Here is a 21229-nt window from a genome sequence, read left to right on the forward strand (position 1 = left end):
TCCCGAGTAGCTGGGATTACAGGCGTCTGCCACCATGCCTGGCTAATTTTTGTATTTTTAGTAGAGACGGGGTTTCGCCATGTTGGGCAGGCTGGTCTCGAACTCCTGCCCTCAGGTGATCCGCCCACCTTGGCCTCCCAAAGTGCTGGGATTAAAGGTGTGAGCCACCGCACCCGACCAAATGATTTCTTTAAAAAGTTAACTATGAAGAAATAGACTTCCTTCTTGGTATCAAGAGGAAGAAAGAGTGAATAAAAAGAAAAAGTGAAGACTGTATATCTGAGTGATTAGCTCTAGTGCTTGCCCTTCCTTAAGCCACTGTAGACTCTGCTGGGAGGCTAACATTCCCAAACATGGCTTCATCGTGACTGGTGGCCTCTTCCCAGAAGACGGGGTGTGATTCAGGTTCCTTTGCCTGGAACGTGGTGTCCCTCTGTCTGGGTGCAATGATTCTATTCAACTCATCAGCCCTGTCCATTTGCACTGGTCACAGAGGTTGATCTATTATTGTTCCTATGATTCTGTTTGTGCTTCCCTGCTTTGTATCTTTCTTGCATTTGCTTCTAGCTACCTGCAGTGCTGTATTCCCGGTCCATTTCCATCTTCTTAAATCCCAAACAAACGCAATGGGCACCTTTCCCTCCACCACAACATCCCCAGTGCTGCAACCTGAATTCAGTCCTCTGAGCGCCCATCGCTGTGACAGCCATACATCCCGAAGTGGAGATGACAACCCTGATTTCAACTGCTGTCTCCCTCATTTCTTGTTTGAAGGAGAAATTTTGGCTGTGCCTAGAGCAAGTCATTTGTCTCACACATGGCACTACTCATGAAGTTGGATATTTTAACTTTCTATTAGATGATAAATTCCTTGAAGTACTGACAGCGACTCACCCATCTTTGTATGCCTAATGGTGCTTGCACATGGCAGGCATGTAGTAAGCTTTTGAAGGGAGGACGGGAAGAAGAAGGATTATTTTAAAATTAATACTTCTGAAATTATTGATATGTTTATAACTAACCAGTAAATTTGTGTAGTAAAATGCTACAATTTTAACTCAGAATGGATCATAGACATAAATGTAAGTGCTAAACCTACAAAACTCTTAGAATAAAACATGGCAGTAAATCTTTGTGACCTTGGATTAGGCAATCATTTTTTATATATAACATCAAAAATACAAGTGACAAGAAAAATAAACTGGACTATATCAAAATTAAAAACTTTTGTCCTGCAAATGATATCATCTCTCAACCCACAGAATGGGAAAAAATATTTGCAAATCATATATCTGATAAGAGACTTGTATCCGAAATATATAAAGAGCTCTTATAACTCAATAATAAAAAGATAACCCAATTTAAAAATGGAAAAAATATCAGAATAGACATTTCTCCAAAGAAGCTACAAAAATGACTAGTAAGTACATAAAAAAGATGTTCAACATTGTTAGTCTTGAGAGAAATGCAAATCAAATCCACAATGAAATACCACTTCACACCTACTAGGATGGCTATAATAAAAAAGGAAGACAGTAAGAAGTGTGGCATGATGTGGAGAAATGAGAACTTTCATGCATTACTTGCAGGGTTGCAAAATGATGCAGCCATTTTGGAAAACAGTTTGGCAGTTCCTCAAAAGGTTAAACATTAAGTTACCATATGACCCAGCTGTTATACTCCTAAGTACATACCCAAGAGAAATGAAAACACACATCCACACAAAATCTTGTACTCAAATGTTCATAGCAGCATTATTCATAATAGCCAAAAGGTGGAAACACCCAAATGTCCACAGAGTGATGAATGGATAGATCAAATATGGTATATCCTTGCAATGCAATATTATTTGGCCATAAAATGGAATAAAGCATTGATGCATGCTACAACATGGATGAACCTTGGATGAACCTTAAAAACATGTTAAGTGAAAGAAACCAGTCATAAAATACTACACATTATATAATTTCATTTATATAAATGTCCAGAATAGGCAAATCTATAGAGAAGAAGGCAAATTAGTGGTTGTTTGGGGCTGGGGGTTGTGGGTGAGTAAGAGGGGAAGTGAAAACTAATGGATTTGGGGCTTCTGCTAGTGGAAGGGAAACTAAAATTAGTTTGTAGTGATGGTTGCATAATCCTGTGAATGTACAAAAATATTGAATTCTACATTTTCAGTGGGTAAACTATGTGAATTGTATCTCAAGTCATTAAAACACACACACACACACACACACACACACACACACACAATGGGATTTTAATTTTTGCCTTCAAGATGTTTAAAAAGTCATCTAGAAATCTCATTCCAAATATCATTTAGTTCATTTCCGATGTGCTAGTATCATATTGTAAAGTGCTGCTCATATTTTAGAACATCATTGAAGAGAATGTTTCATAGATTGATATTTATATTGTCTACTTCAAAAGAGATATAAAGAAAATTACAAAAATAAAACTAAAAAAGGCACATTCATTAAGATCAGAAATAGTAACATCAGACAAAGAAAGGCCATGGAATGGAAGAATGAGAAGATGTTATTACTTAAATACGACATGGCTTTTGCATCACTTAAAACTCTTCTTCTGCCACAGATGAAAAGGCGTTGCTTGCTGTTTGATGATTTTCCTGCCAGAGCCTCTGGCCTCAAGAATGTATTCCCCAGTCCTCTGAATAAAGCTGCATTTTGTATTTCTGCTGCACGCCCAGTAAAGGAGAATAATGTGTGTTGCCCAAGGGGAGATGGCCATATTGTTTTCTCCTTGCCCCATTTGTGTATCCCGTGGTACATCAAAAAAGAAGGACCCAGAGATTTTACTGCTTCCTTTGGAGCCAACTCCTAACTCTTCTTTAGAGAGGAACAGGGGGACTCCACTCATTCCCATCCCCTCTTTCACAAACCAACAGGAACTTCATGCAGTAATGACTGGCAGGAAGGAGCTAAAAGCCTGTCCGATGATCCTTTCCCTGGTGTGGTTGCTTGAATCCAACTTTAGTCTTGGTCCTGAGAGAATGATTCATATATGATTAATGGGCCAGGCATGGTGCCTCATGCCTGTAATCCCAGCACTTTGGGAGGCCAAGGCGGGCAGATCACCTGAAGTCAGGAGTTCAAGACCAGCCTGGCCAACATGGCAAAACCCCATTTCTACTAAAAATATGAAAAAGTAGCCAGGTGTGGTGGTGCATGCCTGTAATCCCAGCTACTTGGGAGACTGAGGCAGAAGAATCGCTTGTACTTGGGAGGTGGAGGTTCCGGTGAGCGGAGATGGTGCCACTGTACTCCAGCCTGGGTGATAGAGAGAGACTCCGTCTAAAAAAAAAAAAAAAATTATTAATGACAACAAAAGTTGTAAATCGTTAGCAGGTCTAAAGTCCGTGATAGTTCCAAAACTGATGTTTTGAGTCCTTCCCAATACTTTATAATGTTGCTCATTTCATTAACAATTCACTCAACAAACAAAAATTGAGGCCCTAACAAGGACTGGCCCTTATACTAGAGCTAGAGTTACAGAGAGGACTAACCCTTTGCCTGATGAAGAAGCCAGATAGTTTCTGTGATGTGTGATAAATAGGGAAGCCAAAGAGTGTTGGGACCCAGAGGTGGAAGGTACAGTCTCTACTTAAATGGTTCGGTGAGGAGGTAACATTTAAACTGGGTTTTGAAGGATGAGTAGGAGTTTGTTAGGCCACAAAGGAGTGAGAGGAGGCCTGTGGGAAAGGCAGTTCAGGGGAGGAAGCAGTAAGCATGTGAAAGTGCCTACCTATATGAAGAGACTTTGTATGCTCAGGGACAAAGGCTAGGACAAGTGCAAGGTGGGGCAGACTAGAGGTGAGAGGTAGGTATCAAGTCAGTTTGTGAACAATCTTGAATAGCATGGTAAGGACTTTAAACAGCATCCAGTGAGCAATAGGCAGCCAGCACAGTCTCTATACAGAAGAGCAATGGGTTTGCTTTTTAGGCAATTACCTCTGGTGGCAATGGAGACTTTTGATTGCTTTCTGCTGTGCCCCAAATACAAATAGGTGAATAAAATACCATGCCTCCCAAGGAGCAGCAGAAATGCTTACTGTACCTATCTTGCTATGCCTGTCCTTAGTTTACATCCTTACTACGCACATCTATGTCTCAGAAGTTCTCTTCCAAGTTACTTGTTTAGAACTTGGAAGTTATTTCCCTATACAAGCAGTTCACTTCACAAAATCTTATGTAACCCAAACCACATCTGAGATTGTGTCAGCCCCACTGTTGAACCCAGCCTCTTGAGTGTGTCTGGGCTTAGCTGGTGTGGGGTAAACTTTTGATGACAAGATGTGGAATGAATAGGAAGTAGATTCAGAATTCTCATGGCCACATTAGGAGCAGACTCCCCTTTCTCTGTAGCTGTTGGCTTGTTCTCGTCATCCTCAGGACGGCAAGTGAGGCTGGGGAGATGGGAGCCTTGAAAAGAGTTAAAGCCCAATTTTGGCAGAAAGCAGGGCCGGAGCCAGCTGTGGCTGCGGTGATCACGCAGCCGGGTCTGTCTTTGGAGCTTCTTTCTGCCTTTCCTTTGTCGGCATCCTCCCTTCCTTCCTCTGCGTCCCCAGCTTTTCTATTGCCTTCCGCCTGTCCAGAGACTACGCCCATGAAGGCCTGTCCTTCAGAAGGATTGGCATTGTCTCGTTCCCTCACTACTGTTCTTTCATTGCTTCTAACCTAGCCTTAGCCACAGGCAGGATTCTCAGGAGGAGAAGTGAGCCAGTGATCAACACAGCCAATTTTCACCAGTGGGAGGGCTGCATTGAAATCTGCTTGGAGAAGATGGTAATAATGCCAGCCATTGATGAAGTGTATATTGTACACCGGGCCTGTGCCAAGTGCATTACATGCATTGTTTTACTTATTCCACATCCTCAAGCTATGACTAGCAGGTATTTTTGTCTCCATTTGAAAGAAGGGGAAACTGAGGCTCGTGGATGTCAAATGCGTAAATAACTTGTCTAGTGAGTTACAGGGCTAGGATTTGAACCCAGGTCTTTCTGTCTCTGGAGCTTCCTGCTGCTCTTGGAATTTTATGGATCCCAATCCTGGAACTCTTTGTTCTGAGAACTTCTTGCTAAAGAAGAGTTGGGAGCTGGCTGTGTATTCCACCCCAAGACTGGATACAGAAATCTTCAGAGCTGCATCACAGCAATTTCACCCTCTGAGTTTTCTCTCCACCCTCTTGATAGCAAACCCAGCAATAACTGGGTTTTAGCTGCGCAAAGGAAATACTAATTACAATCATTTAAACATAATTACTACATAGCACAATGATGATTGCATGTATCACTGCCTGTGTCAGAGTAACTTTAGTCTCCATTTTATGTAGTTATACTAAGTTCTTTTCGTGTGTTGGCAGCTTTCACGGTTCATTGATCATATGTTTCATCCTAAGCTTGTAGCTTATGAAAGCAGGGAGAGTCTTGAGTGGGAAAGGCAATTTGGGGGTGATTGGGCTTGATTACCAGGTGAAGGCATTTGGAGGGCATTCTGTGGCACTTGGGAGCCTGGAAGTCCTTGGAAGAGGGAAGGATCCCGGCCAGAGCCAGGTTTTAGCAGTGGTCAGTTTGGGTGCAGTGGGCCTGTGGATTAGGATGGCAGAGACTGGTGGCTGGAGATTATCTGTAGAAATGCAAAAAGTGAAGCATCATAGAAAAGCACTCTCTTCAGATTTAGAAACCCAAGTTTATAATCCCAAATCTACTGCTTAGGAGCTCTGACCTCAGACATGTGCCTTCACCTCCCGGGGACAGTTCCTTTACTCCTTATCTAGATTATTTGATTTGATTTTTATGCCTTTTCTAGTTTCCAAAGTCCATAATTTCCAGACAGCAGGAATAGTTATGCCAAAGGACAGACTGTAAAAGATATTGGAAATGGATCAAAGCACTCTGAACATATTCAAATAATTGCTGTCTGTTCCTTCCCATGCTTACAGTATAGATGATTTTATTAGTGTTAGTATTTTAGTATTAAGAGGGATGTGATAGGCAAGAAGAGGTTTTATTTTTCCCCCTAGAAACTGTGGGAAAATAAAAATTGGTCCATTTGTTTACAGTATCCCAAATGTTAGCTCTTCTTCCTTCTGCTGCCATCCCAGCAAGATCCGGAGGGAAGTATGTGCCCAGGTGTTAAACTTCACATTCTGGAACAGGATTTTCTTGGGTACAGTTTGCCTGGGTGTTGGAAAAAGGCCTCCTGCAGAGATATAACAGTCAAGATAGTGCTAGGTGCTGTAAGTAATAAACCCCTAAATCTTAGTGGTGTAACACTGTGGAAATGTATTTCCACTCTTGTATGGCCTAATGTTGGCAACAGGGAAGGATGGAGACAACTCTGCTTTAGGCAGTTATTTAGGGACACCAGCTAATAGAGACTCCATCTTCAACATACAACTTCCGAGGACTTCCGGGTGTCAACATCTAACTAGTAAATGTGGAGGAGAGAGAATGGAGAATTGTTTGAGAGGGTTTTTAGGGCCAGGCCTGCATGTGATAGAATAACTTCTGCCTGTGCTCCATTGGCCAGCACTCTATTATATAGCCACAGCAAATTGCAAAGGAGGCTGGGCAATAAAGTCCAGTGTGTGCCCGAGACAGCAGGAAGATAAGAATGGTAAGCAGTCTCTGCCACAGGTGCTGTATTACAGTACTGACAGCACTGCTGAGCCCTAGAAATACACAGGGTCAGGCTCAACTTCTTGGAATTCCAAATCTACAAAAACCTTCTAAAGCTCCTATGATCTCTTCTTAGGTGTGCTCCAGGCAAGTGGCTTAAGTGTGACCTATATTTCACACATTCTGAACCGTGCATAGCACCCCACAAGCATTTGGTAGATATTGATGGCAGGTTGCGTTCCAACACTCTTGTTCATTTGAAACTCCTCTGTTTCACATTTCACTTTTCCCTATATTTTAGTCAATTTTTCTTGATCTCAGAGGATTTGTTAATTTTCCTGGTTTTGCCTGGACAAGAAAGAAATCTTTTAAAATGACATCTGTAACAGATTTTTGGTCAAGGTTAAATTGATCTCATGCTTAGGTTCAAAAACAGATGCCATGTTATGTTAAAGGAAAGGGCATATACTTTCATCCAGGGTACATAGTCAAACCCAGAAAGTGATCAAGGAAACCACATAGAAAAACACTATTGAGCCAAATTAAAAGGGACACAAAGTGGGTAATTTTGTGATCATAGTTGCCTATTGCAGCTGTACAAACCAAGCTAATGAGATGATGATGTAATCTCTTGTTGCAAAGAATAAAGTGATTTCCTATGAGATTAAGCATGAACTTTCCAACCTTGTGTTTAAGATTTAGATAGCTCTTCTGTTCTTCCCGAAACTCTAGGATAATTATTAGAATTGAATTTCTGAGCTAAATGACTTATAGAGTAAGCTCAATCCTTTTTAAATTTGCAATCCTTTAAGAATTTTACCTTTAATGTTCACATTACAGTCCGAGAACATATAAGCTGCCCATTGCTATAATTCCTAACGTCTAGATGGTCTCATAAGGTACCATTTTGTAGCACTATTCTTAGTGCTGTGCTCCTTGAAGAACTACTATATGGGCTGTTGGAAGAGTCTGTCTGAAACAGAACCTCTCTCTTCCAGAGTAGGGCTTTGAGGTTTTTGTTTGTTTGTTTGTTTTTTAAGTTGCAGATAGAAAAAAAAGTCTTCACTTTGTATTTCATAATCATTAAATGATGATTGAGAGACTACCACATGCTGGATATTAGGGGTGCAAAGAGTTATTAAATGCAGTCTGTGGTTGAATTGGAACATCAGCATCATTCCTGGGTGTCTCAACAATTGTTTCTTTTTTGTTGTTAATTTGCTTTAAGTTCTGAGATACATGTGCAGAACGTGCAGGTTTGTTACATAGGTATACGTGTGCCATGGTGGTTTGCTGCACCTATTAACCTGTCGTCTAGGTTTTAAGCCCCACATGCATTAGGTATTTGTCCTAATGTTCTGCCTCTTCTTGCCCCCCACCCCCGATAGGCCCTGGTGTGTGATGTTCCCCTCCCTGTGTCCATGTGTTCTCATTGTTCAACTCCCACTTATAAGTGAGAATATGCGGTGTTTGGTTTTCTCTTCCTAGGTTAGTTTGGTGAGGATGATGGTTTCCAGCTTCATCCATGTCCCTGCAAAGGACATGAACACATTTTTTTTACGGCTGCACAGTATTCCATGGTGTATATGTGCCACATTTTCTTTATCCAGTCTGTCATTGATGGGCGTTTGGGTTGGTTCCAAGTCTTTGCTATTGTAAATAGTACTTCAATAAACATACATGTGGAGCATTCCATTTGAACAATTGTTTCTTAATCTTTTAAGAACTGTGTTCTATAGAATGTGTGCAAAGCATATCTTTAATTCACCTTCTCAAAAATTAAGATGGCCGTGAATTAGGATGTATGACAGTGAGACACGTATGTGCACCATTCTGGTCTTCCTGTGGGTTTTTAATCCACTAGTGAGCATACCCCACGAGGAGGAGACCTGGGGTCTTCCCTGCCTTTCTTCATATCCTCAGAACCCAGCTTCAGACCAGACATCATGCATACCCAATAAATGCTTGTTGAGTACATGAAAGAACATATGGCATAGGCTTACTTGAAATGGGTTGCAGTGTGTTTCAGATTTAGAATGTAAAAGTTTAGTAGACACCATTTCATTTGTATCATAAAATTAACATTTATTTTTGATTACTCTCAGTGCCATTAACTTGTTTCATAATTAAGGATTATCCAAGATCATAGCTTTTCTTCCTGTTTCTAGTTGTTTCTCACCTGGTGTTTGCTAGGCAAGCTATAGACATTTGTTGACCTGATTCATTTATGTGAGATTTTTATCTAAAGGTGGCCAGAGAAAGAGAACAAGCAAAACTTATTTTGGTTTTTGCAACTGGCTAATAGGAATATTGAAACTAAAATAGCTTGCAGTTACCTAGCTAAAAGGGAAATGCTCAGTATAGTAAATGAATGAATTTGCAAGTTTCCATTTATCAAATGCTAGCAACACCCATCACCCCACTGGATTCTCACTCTAATCCTGAATAGGAGGCAAAGCTAATTTTAAATCCCCATTTTATGGAAGGGAAAACTGAGACCCTGATTAAGAAACCTTTCAGTAACTCATAGCTAATATGTATAGGATTCAACTTTAAAACCTAGGCTACTGACTCCAAATTCACTGCCTCTTCCTCTTCATCAAGCTGAATGTTGTAAGTTATTGGTGATGTTTTATCTATGCTCTCTGATACCTATGATTTTTAATAAACAGAAATTTTCTATATGCATGTAGTTGTAACTTTATTTTTTACCGATTTGCAAACAGTGATGTTTTAAAAATATAAATCAGATTATCTCAGTCTCTGTTTTACGAATCTTCTTATGCTTCACATTGAAGTTAAGATAAAAAATCTAGGTGCCTTACCTGGGCCTGGATTTTGCTTACACCTTGGCCATCTTGTCCCAGACCTCTTCCTTCTACTCACTCTCCTCAGCTACATTGGCCTTCTGGTTGTTCCTTGAATATACCAAGTCCACTCCTACCTCAAAGCCTTTCTGCTGACTGTTCAATCTGCCTGGAATGCTTGTCCTCCAGTCTCTCGTTGGCTAAAGTCTCTTGTTCCTTTGTATCATTCAACTTTTTTCTCAAATATGACCTCCCTAGCAGCCTTCAGACCATACAATTCGAGTACTACTGCGTGGCCTACTTGTGTGCTATCTGAAATTTTCTTCTTATTTATTTACCTGTTTTCTGTTCCCCCCGCTGCCCCATCCACTCACTGTACCAAGATTACAAATTCCAAAGAACAAGAACTTTGCTTGTCTTGTTCACTGTTGCCCTTCCTGTGCCTAGAATAGTGGACAACACATAGCAGGCACTTGATCAAGAATATTGGATAAACAGTAAATATCTGAAAATAGTTCCTTCTCATTGGCTCTTACATTTTTGACATTTTAAAATTTTCTTTATTTTTATTTGTAGTTGTGGGTATATTTAGCACAGAAGACATGGGATGGTACAAATGCCTAATAGTTTTGTTGTGTAGGATTATGCTAATTTTCCAGAAAATTCATCTTTTGATGAATACGAAGATGATCTCCTACCAGAGAGCAGACTACCTGTTAAGACCTTTAGCTGTATGTTTTGGGAACCACAGGCAGGAAGTTGGCATAGGGTTCTGCTGAGTGGAGATATTCCTCCAAGTGGATGACAGCCTCCTTTCCTCTGGAATTCCTGGTGATGAGGTTGCAGATCATCCGTAGGTGGAACTTGGATCCTATGTGTCTTATACTTCACCAACAGACACTCTGTTCCATTTTCCTTTTATTCCCACCTGGTGTTGATATTATCTCATTGTATTTAGGTAGTATTTGTTTGGGTTTTTGATTTTTGTGTTTTGTCTCGAATTATGCTTTGATGACACGTACTGAGGTTGGACATTCTAAAGCACCAAACTGTGAAATAAAATGGCCTAAGAGGTGAAAACTGTCCCAGCTGTGCTTCAGATTAGCTGTGCATGTCTCTGGGAAATCTTCATATCTGTTTGGGGTTCATTTTTTCTTCTACAAAAATGGTGGGACACATACATGACCTATCTCTACAGGGCAGGACTTTTGGGAAATAATGCACCTCAGAAGTTATATAAATATAACATATCATCAGCATAATCACTTCAAAGCATGTCATCAACAAGTATTTACTGAAAATATTTATATTTTAACTTATATAGGATGGCATAGTGGTTTTTAATAAAATTGCAAGTGAATATCCTTGACTCTTACTCAAAAAATCTCTCACACAAAAAATGTCCTTGATTTAACACAAAATACAAGATAAGCAGGTGTTGGGCATTTCAACAATGTGAATTCAATGTTATCTTTTGTTGTTGAGTATTATAAACAGAACACTGGATTGGAGCAGTGTTTACCTGAAAAAAAATACAGCTGTCTTAGTCTTGAAAGTGAACATTATGGCTTTTTATTTTTTAATTTATGGTAAAACATTGTGAGAGAAATCATAGTTTCTGCTTCTTTTAAGTAAGGCCTAGTGTTATATGTCAGTTGATTGATAGATTGATTTTTTCCAATCTTCCCTTTATGTGATAGGGAAGATTCTGCCATATAAGTGTAATTTTTACAAAGGATGAATACCATGAAATATTAAAAACAGCTTAAAAATCTCAATATATATAAAAGAGGAGTTTTGAGGCCGTGATTGCTAAAAATATTAATATAGTTCCTAGATATAGAGGACAAAAAGCATACCTCTTTAAAAGATAATTTTAAAATAATGAATTTTGGGGTAGGACATTTTGTTATTTTTTCTACTTTGCCTAATTAACAACAAAGCTCAGATCTCAGTCTGTCTGGTAGCAATGGTATTTCATCTTATTAGAAAAATCTAAAACTATTAGACAGAGTGGTTGATCTGCCAGCTCTGTAGTCATCAGTGGTCCACAGCTATTGAAAAGGGCATAGCTTCGTATGTATGGATAAGGGGTCTCCAAGGTAAATTGTTCAACCTCCAAAATATATTGTTAAGTGAAAAGCAAGGTGTAGGACAGTGTGTACTATATGCTACACATATATATTTTTAAATTCTATATATTTTTTATAAATTCTCCTCTGGAAAGTCTTTCAGGTTGCCTTCAGAGAGTAGGCTGGAGTCCTGTGGTACAAAGGTGACAGTGAGATATTTTACTGTATATCCTTTTGATGCTTTTGAGTTGTCAACAACTGTACAAAAATATTATCTTAAAATTCAGTTTAAAACGACACTGTTAAAAACTAGTAAGAAAAGTAATGTATCTGAGAAAAGCAAAAGTAACGAGAAAAAGAATTTTGTACATTTAAAAATGTGGCTTTGGAGATATCATATCTATCTGTGTATTTTAAACCAGAAGATTTGGAATATTTATACCACCTGAGAGAATGCATTGATCTAAGAAATTTGGGTTCTGGGCCTGAGTGTGCTACTAACCAGCTCTGGGGAAGTCACTCAGACTTCAATTCAGACTTCACCAGGCCTCAATTTTCTGAACTATAAAATGAGAAGAGTGAATAAATTGCCTTCCAACTGGTAAAACCAATAATTCCAAAATAAGTTATAAAGAAGCATTTTTAAAAGGTTAAATTTATGGTTAAAAAATAAGTGCATTCATGAAAAGAGCAGCCAGCTTGGCTCTCCATGAGCAAAACAGCACTTGTGCACTCTGAGTACCGCCTCTTGGTAGCAGCATGTTGGAATTGCAGTGAAAATTACCGAGAACAGCCAATTAATCTTGCATGCAAAAATGGAATATCCTGTCTGTCACAATCACTGTAGGGACATTTCTCAACATATGAATATATAGTGGTATCAAAGTCAAAGATAGTGTAAATTCAAGACTATTAAACCATATGAAAAATTTTTGTTACTGATCTGTAGAAATCTGGCAAGCACAGGTTCTTTATAGTTTGTTATAACCTTGGATTGCATGAATTTTAGCAGAGGTCAGCAAACTTTTTCCATAAAGCATCAAATAGTAAAGATTTTATGCTTTGTGGCCCCTCAGGTCTCCATTGTAACTACTCAACTCTGCAGTTGTAGCACAAAAGTAGCCATAGACAATATGTAAATGAATGAGGATGGTTATACTCCTGTTCCAGTAAGACTTTATTTATAAGTACAGGTGTTGGACCAGATTTGGCTCACGGATTGTAGTTTGTTGACCTCTCAATTATGATACACTCCTACCCTAAGTTTCTCTTTGCACAGTATTCTAAGTTACCTAATTGCCTGATTCCCGAACGTGGAAATAACATTCTACATTCTACAGCCCCTTACCTTCAATCACTTATTTATGAATAACCTACTTTGCAAATACTACACTTTACCCAATTACCCCGATGCTAACCATATTTTAATTTTATAAGTTGCTTTCCTTGTTTCTCTTCACTCTGGGTTTTTATGTCCTGAAAACAGGCAATGATAGTTGTCTCTCTTGCATTCCCTTGCTTGTGTAACCATTGTTATATAATTTCAATCTTTAGCTGAAAATCTTTTGCTCAAATATCTTTTGTACCTAGGGACTCTTGGTTAGCCTTGTTTAAAATCTTCAGAATATGATTGGCTAACCTCTTATTAAACATATTCTTCCCTTTTTAAAGTGAAACTCAACCACATTGAAAAAGCCACTCTTCTCAAAGAGCAAGTAGGGTCTGACTTAGAATTTGTCTTGGCAAATCATTTGTAAAGATAGACACTGGTCTTTGAATTTAGTGCATCCCTGGAGAGACCCATGTCTTAGCCAGGAAAATTGGCAACAAGCCTTACCTGAGCTGTAATACCTGGTTCCAGTTCCAGATAATTCCCTCACAACCTCAATCCAGCTCTCCCCCTTGTCCTTTTCCTTGAAGCCCTCCTCAGTCTCTACCTTTTCTCATCTCTCAACATTTCTAAATTGTAAAACTTCACCTGCCATGGACCAACTTGATATTGGCAAAGCTCTTCACTTATATGCATGAAGGCTGATAGATTATTGAGATTTACTATATGCTTTAAATTCACTGCTTTTCCTATCCAGCAATTTAGCTGTAGCCCCGGATAAAGGTGATTTGTGTGATCCATCTTGCTTTATGTCTCACTTGACATTCTGCCTTTTTCATGACAGGTTGCTGAATGCTATAAAGCCAGGACTTGTTAAAAAGATCAATAGATTGCCTACCCCCATTGCAGGACTGGTGAGTATGTGGAATTGAGATTTATTTTCCAATATTCCTTTGCTCTAACCTAGGGGTCATGACAGCACCATTTATTACAGTTCTCTCCTGCAATATATATTCCACTTGAATGAGAACGCATTGAATCCATTAAACGAAGAGGTCACTTAAAATGAAAGATTGCAGTCATGCCTAAATGGCATGTTAATCTTTGTTTGTGTTTTTTCCATGAGTGATAAGGACCTTCATTCTCAAAGAGCTAAATTTGTTTTGGGGTTAGAGGCTGATAATTAGGTTGACCCTTGGGGGAGGAATGTTATTTTAATTACGTTTTCTCATTTCAGTTCATCACTGCATTCCCCTAGAATGGAGGGTAGGGGAGGTAGAGAGAAAGAGAATTTTAAGAGAAAACAGTAGTTTTGTAATAAATTGCTGTTTTCAATATTATAATCTACTTGGGTTGAAATACCACAATTGTAGACCAACTATCCTGAAGACATACTGGGGCACTAAGGTGGTCTAACGTCATCTGGAGAACTGTGTAAGCAGAATCCTTGCCCTTCTGAACCTATCCACATAAAATCTAAAACTTACATGTTCATGTGTGGTTAGAAGCAGAATATTTTTTTCATGCGTTGATATGTCTTATAATTCTTGGCAACTAATTTTAATTGCTTCATCGATGTTGCCTTTGTGTAGAAAAAGGAAAGAAGTAGAAGATCAGGAAGACAATCAAATCTTAGTTTTGGAAGGAATTGGCATATGTGTGCGTGTGTGCATACGCGCACGCACACACACACACACACACACACACACACACACACACAGAGCGGAGGAAGTATGTAGCTCGGTAATGACTCACTGATTGTTTCCATTGTGATCGCCTTCTGCGCATGTAGTTTTGCAGAAAGCAATGAGAAGAATGTCAAGAATTTAAGCAGGATCCTACGTAGACCTTACTGATTGTTGTTAAAAAGCTTCTTAGCCATATCACGATGACTAATTGAAATTAGATGTGACAAAAAACCAATTGTGTTTGAGAATTGTGGGGGGTCCTTGTAGGAAGGTATGTGGTTTCAGCAAGTTGAATGAAATAGATGTTTTCTTTAAGAACTGCTATTTCTGTGGATGCATTTTATTCCCCATATTGGTTGGTAGTGAGCTGGTGATTAGTCGTTAAAAATCTTTCTAATTTTGTTCTTCAGAATCATGTAACCAAATAAGTTAGTTAATATCGAGATAGATACATATATTTGGAAGGAATATATTTGAATAGTTCTATAAAATAAATAATATGTAAGTATTATATATCAGTGTATACATATATCAATTATTTTAAAACATTTAGTAAATTCACCTCCTCCAAATGTTAAAGCCAAGGTCTTAATGATCCTGATGAACATCTGTTTGTCCCTAAGCCTATGGCAACTCTGGACCTTGGAGCTCTGGAGTTTAATGTTATAGAAGCAAAATTTGCAGCATAAAACTAAGGAAGGCCCCAGGAAAATCCAGATAAGGAGAAACAAGTCACTCCCAGTCCAGTAGCTAAAGAGAAAAGGGTTTCAAAACCTCAATTTAAAATGGAAATCATAAATAATTTTAGTAAAATTAACTGTTAGGGGCACATGCATTTGTCTTTGTATTATTTCCTATCATGGATCAAATGTTGTTTCTCACATATTGCCTCTGTCTTGGAGCATTTGGGCAACTTGATACAAGAAGACAAGGTGACCTCATCTTCTTTCCTTCTATTTATGTTCTTGACTAGTATTCCTCTACTTTCTTTTTTCATTTGGATTTCCTTTTCACTTTGTCCTTGCTATTGCTTTTTTTTTTTTTTGCCCCTTTTCAATGAACACCTCCCCCACTTACCGTCACCCTGTATCAGTTATATTTTCTTAACTAATTTATCATCTTTAGTCCAAAAAAATACTTTCTTAAGTAAAGTCGCCTACTAACCCATTCACTAGTGACTCCTGAATCTACAAATCTGGTCAAACTCTTTTCCTTTGCTCCAGTTGCCTTCAGATCAACATTTCCACAAAAACCAGAGCACTTGTGGCCCTGGTGGGAAACAGATCGCCATCCCGCAACCCCCTGTTATGTTCATGTACTTCCAGGGTTCTCGCGTCATGCCTGTGCCTCCCTTTCTATGCTCATATTCTTGACTGTGTCCATGACTTCAGCTCTCAATGATATTGACCCAAAGCAGCATTTCTCATCAAGTACTCTCTCCTGAACTCCAGACCTCGTGTTCTGTCTATTGGACAGTTTCATCTGGGTATCCTACTGGCACCTCAAACTTAACATATTCAAATGGGACTTGCATCACCAGTCCCGTGCACCTATTTCCCAATGTAAGTGAAGGCATCACAGACATGCAGTTGCACCAGTTTAGCTATCAAAGAATTTTCCCATTTGTCTACTTGTCTGCATTTCCTTGGCCACTGCCCCAGAGCAGGCCATCCTCATCTCTTGCCTGGACTATAATAGTTGACTTACAGTTCTGCAAACACTCTTCACTCCCATGAATGATGCCTTTTCTTGTGATATGTGTTATTCATTGAATGCTTTCCTCCTGCTCTTCTTGACAAAATTATATTTGTCCATCAAGATCTAACACAGACTAACACATCTTTTAAGTTAAAAAATAAAATAAATTAAATAAAACTAAAGATCTAACGCAAAACAGCCTCCTTTGTGAAACCTTTAGTATTTATAGTCCATTATGATCTTTTATTATAGAATACAGAGAATATCCCCTGGTATAGGAGAAAATGAGTTAATACTCGAGAGAGATAAAAGTAGCTCTGTTCTGAAATATATTTTGGATAGTAAGATTTTGAATAACTATGGTTAACCGTTTGAAATTAAAGGCCTGCAAATGGTTTCATATTCATGTTAAGACACTATGTCTTTAAGTAGTTGGCCATGATCAAACTTACCGATATCTATAATGGGTCCAAATGATGTTAGAAGTCCTGGTGATGCACTAAGAAATCACAGCAGTTCTCAGGAAACAATACAACAATCCACATTAAGGGACATACTGCAAAACAGCTGGCCTGTCCTCTTCACCACTGTCAGCGTCATTAAAAATACTGCCCCGTCCTCAGCCGGGCGTGGTGGTGGCTCACGCCTGTAATCCCAGCACTTTGGGAGGCCGAGGCGGGCGGATCACGATGTCAGGAGATCGTGACCATGGTAAAACCCCGTCTCTACTAAAAATACAAAAAATTAGCCAGGCGCGGTGGTGGGCGCCTGTAGTCCCAGCTACTCAGGAGGCTGAGGCAGGAGAATGGCGTGAACCCGGGAGGCGGAGCTTGCAGTGAGCCAAGATTGCGCCACTGCACTCCAGCCTGGGCGACAGAGCGAGACTCCGTCTCAAAAAAAAAAAAAAAAAAAAAAAAAAATACTGCCCCATCCCCAAAAGGCTGGAAAACTGTCGTAGATTAAAGATGACTAAGGAAATATGACAGCCTCATGCAGTGCATGATCCTTAATTGGGAAAACGCAACTATAATAGACATTATTGAGACAATTAGGGAAATTTGAATATAAATTGAGTATTAGATAATAGTATTCTCTCAGTGTTGGATTTCTTGCATGCGATAGCTATCTTTGTGTATATAGGAGAATACTGTTGATCTTAGATGGCAAATATATATGCTGGAGTATTTTGAAATGAAATGTCATGATGTATACAACCAATCCTCAATATGTTTAGCAAAAAAGTCTGGGTACATAATATATAATTTCATATACACATAGAGATAAGAAGGAAGGAAAGGAAGGAAGGAAGGGAGGGAGGAAGAAAGGGAGGAAGGGTGGAAATGTGGCAAAATACTGTCTCTAGATAAAGGGCGTACGGGGGTCATGCTACTATTCTTGCAACCTTTTGGTAGGTTTGAAATTTTTCAATATAAAAAGTTGAGGATTAAAATACATTAATTCTCTTATTTTCAGGGGAGACATAGGAAACCTCAAATAATTAATAGGTTTGAAGATGGCAGAGATCATCTTGTTAGTAGAGATGCAGCCTTTGTGTGAGGGTATTTTTCGAACAATATTTTCTTCTTCCAAATATTCATGACAGTCAGGAAAGGGCAGATAGAAAAATCCCTGAAATACTTCTGAATACATCAGGTTGGTTTTTTCACTTTGTCAGGGGTTGACAGGCCACTGACCGTCTATTGATCAATAAGTCCATAGTAGCAGGGGCCACAGAGATCTGAGAAGTGTGGCCAGAGGGTTTTCTATGCCTGGAACCCATGCCCGTGTGTCTTAATGGGCTAGTGTTGAGAAGCCAATCCATTAAGATGGCCCAGCTGCTTGACTTGAAGATAAATAAAAAAGTGTGTTTTCACATAGCAATCTCAAATTATAAACATATGTAGATTTACAAAGGCATGAATAGGTGTATTTTAGCCCCTGAGTTAAGCTGTGGTTACAAAGAATTCAGGGGTGAAGGTGTTAAAACAAAGTAGTTGAAAATCATTTCCTGGCAAGAATGCAAAGACCCTGGATCCGGGTCTGCATTTCTTCTGCAACGATTGCTGACATATGAAGCTGTGTAGTGACTGCCTGCAGATGCTTGCATTCTCTTTTAGGTGTTAGTGATGCTGTTTGCTGCTGCCAGAGAGAAAGTCCTCAAATTTAGGTCTTGGCATACCAAAGGTTTTTTTTAAAACGCTGCACTTCAGTCTGCTAGCTCATCAGTATTGTACTATCGAGCCACATCTTGAAACTCAATTTAGTGGTCATCAGAGATCATGCTAAATGTTGTTTCATCCCAGGAGCTTTAGGTTTTGTGCAAAAGCCATGAATGTATGAAATCTTTGCTTATGATAGGAGTTTGGGGATTAAGCCATTTCTTGCACAGATTTGAATTGTGACAGCCGTCGTGTGTGCACATATGCACATGTGAAGTATAATTGGAAATAGGTGATATTTGCGGATTCTGCCCCTGAGTGCTGAACCTTCTTAGAGTTGTCATGAAATACTGTTTGATTTTTCCGTGGGTCTATAAGGATAAAAGTGATCTGAGGAAAAGACAATTTTACATCTTAGATGTATCTTAGAAGGACATCTTAGATGTGTTTGTTTTGCAGATGAGGACATGTGGGTCCATAAAGGGAAGTTATTTGCCCCACATTAGACAAACAGTAAAAGATGAGATGGATCCCGAGCCCTGGCCACCCCTCTCCTTGGTTATTACATATCTACTGTTCCCAGTTGAAGATGGGACACATTTTAATGACAGATTATTTTACCTTTTTTGAAAAAGAGAGGAAGGCAAAAACTCATTTTTTAAGTTCATCTCTTTTTTTTCTTTCTGTTGGCCAATACCTACAAAATATCTTTCTGAGCTCTGTGAAAGGCCTTACTTCATGTGTCACTTCTTAGCCTGATGAACAATGGAAATTTGACGCTAGCTGAAGGTCAGAAGCAGAAGCAGGAATGTGACTGGTCAGATAATCCTACCATTCAGTAACCCTAACCCACTCAGAAACGCATTTTGGGGAAAAGGATGTACTTTTCTCTAATCAAAGATAAGATTTCAAATATGGTTAGAGCTTCCTGCCATGGAAAAAAATGTAAGTTTCCATAAGTTCTTTAGACTTTAGGAAGCTTTCAAAAGTTATCTGCTTTATTTTATGAAAACTGACATCAGAACAGTTGCCATTTCATTGAGTGAGATCAGAGTAGGGGAAGTGATGAAAGAGCTGTAGTGATTTCCACATTATGAGAAGATTAAAAATACTGTTTTGGACAAAACTAGACATACAAGGTTGTTAACCTGAGTAGTATGAGTGAAAAGCCTTTATGCAGACTTCATCTTTTTAGGAGGATAACAATGCAATAAATTGGGGTCCTCGCTGCTTTGGGTGTCTAGCTGTCAAGAAAAGGTTTCCTGCACATCCTTCCTAAGAATTAGCTCTGGTGTGCCTCAACTCATCCTGATCAATGTCTTCTCTTCTAGAACTTTACCTTCCCTCCAGTGGTTTATCTTATAGATTACCTTAGAAAAAACTGGTTAAAGTTCTGTTCTCTGGGCTCGGTCTCTCCTCCAGTTAAAATTGTTGTTTTTTTGGCCAGGCATGGTGGTTCATGCCTGTAATCCCAGCACTTTGGGAGGCCAAGGCATGCAGATCACCTGAGGTCAGGAGTTCGAGATTAGCCTGGCCAACATGGTGAAACCCTGTCTCTACTAAAAATACAAAAATTAGCCCGGCATGGTGGTGTGTGCCCGTAATCCCAGCTACTCGGGAGGCTGAGGCAGGAGAATCGCTTGAACCCAGGCAGTGAGCCGAGATTGTGCCATTGCACTCCAGCCAGGGCTACAAGAGCGAAATCCCGCCTGAAAAAAAAAAAAATTTTTTCTTTTTTTTTTTTGGCCAGGAAGCAGGCAAGGCAGGGAAGAGGGAGGTTAGAGGTGAAAGTTACCACAGTGATAACCATCACGTATCACATTCCTACCCTGCCCCAGGTGCAGTGCTAGATCATCCTTCCTAATCTTTACAACACACCTGTGATGTTGTTATTGCTGTACCTTTACTCTAAAGTTCAAAGAAATGTCGCCAGCTTTCCAACTAATAAGAGGCAGAGTTGGTACTTGAACCTGGGTTTGCCCACCTCTGCGTCTGTGCCTTTTCTACTGTGTTGTACTCTCTCCATTAGACCCTAGGATGTAGAATTGAATCTCAACACTTTCCGAACATTTGTTTGGAGACATCAACCTCTAAGGAGACCTAAGTTGTTAGAAAACAGACTCTCTCATTTAAAATTTATTAATTCAACCAAATTGAGGAAGTGGCCTTTTTGAAAAAGGCACTGCTACATGTAATGTTTCTACCATGGCCACTATCAAATCAGGCTTCATGTGGCCATACCTAACAAGTGATCATAGGAAAGCATTAGAATTCTTTACTGGAGTCTTAAAAAAAAAAGTCAGAGTGATTTTATTCATAATATGCTGCAGAATTACCTAAAATGCCCTCCTCTCTCTCTTTCTCTTCTACAGTCTTTCTCTGTCACACACACACACGCACACACACACACACATACACACCTTATACTTGCCAACTCTCCCAAACCTCTCTGTACGCCCAGTGACCTCAAATCTTTGAGCCTCACACTGTGCTAGTTCTTGCCTTCTTTGCTTCTTACCCTTTTGTCTGCTATGACTAATGGTTAGCCCTTTCCAGTGCAAATCAATCCAGCTAGACTCGGCTCCTTTTGCCCCTGATTCTGATTCTGGACAACAAAGACTCAGAGACAGGAAGACAGAATTCTCCTTCATGGGTAGGGGAGAAGGAAGGGCTTGGAATAAAAACCCTCATGTGTTTTTCCTGCTGCTCTGTTCTCTGTAGTAGTTGCATGGTACGATCCGGAGTCTCCAGGGGTCGTCCTCTCCTTCTTTAGGGGAACAAGTAAAAACTGGTAGCCAAGCGATGTTCTGTGTGAAGAAGGCATATTCACTGAGG

General features: G+C 39.5%; 1 protein-coding gene across 8 annotated transcripts in view; it reads left to right on the top strand.

Moving 5' to 3' along the window:
• The window catches only part of LIMCH1 (LIM and calponin homology domains 1), a 339607-nt gene that overhangs the window by 150121 nt on the left and 168257 nt on the right, over positions 1 to 21229 (top strand). For all 8 annotated transcript variants that reach the window (XM_019025483.4, XM_055385614.2, XM_055385618.2 and 5 more), the window contains exon 3: positions 13694 to 13763. In XM_019025483.4, coding sequence (XP_018881028.4) covers positions 13694 to 13763 — 70 coding nt within the window. The remainder of the gene's footprint in view (positions 1 to 13693; positions 13764 to 21229) is intronic.

This window comes from Gorilla gorilla, chromosome 3 (genome assembly GCF_029281585.2).
Source record: "Gorilla gorilla gorilla isolate KB3781 chromosome 3, NHGRI_mGorGor1-v2.1_pri, whole genome shotgun sequence".
NCBI lineage: Eukaryota > Metazoa > Chordata > Mammalia > Primates > Hominidae > Gorilla > Gorilla gorilla.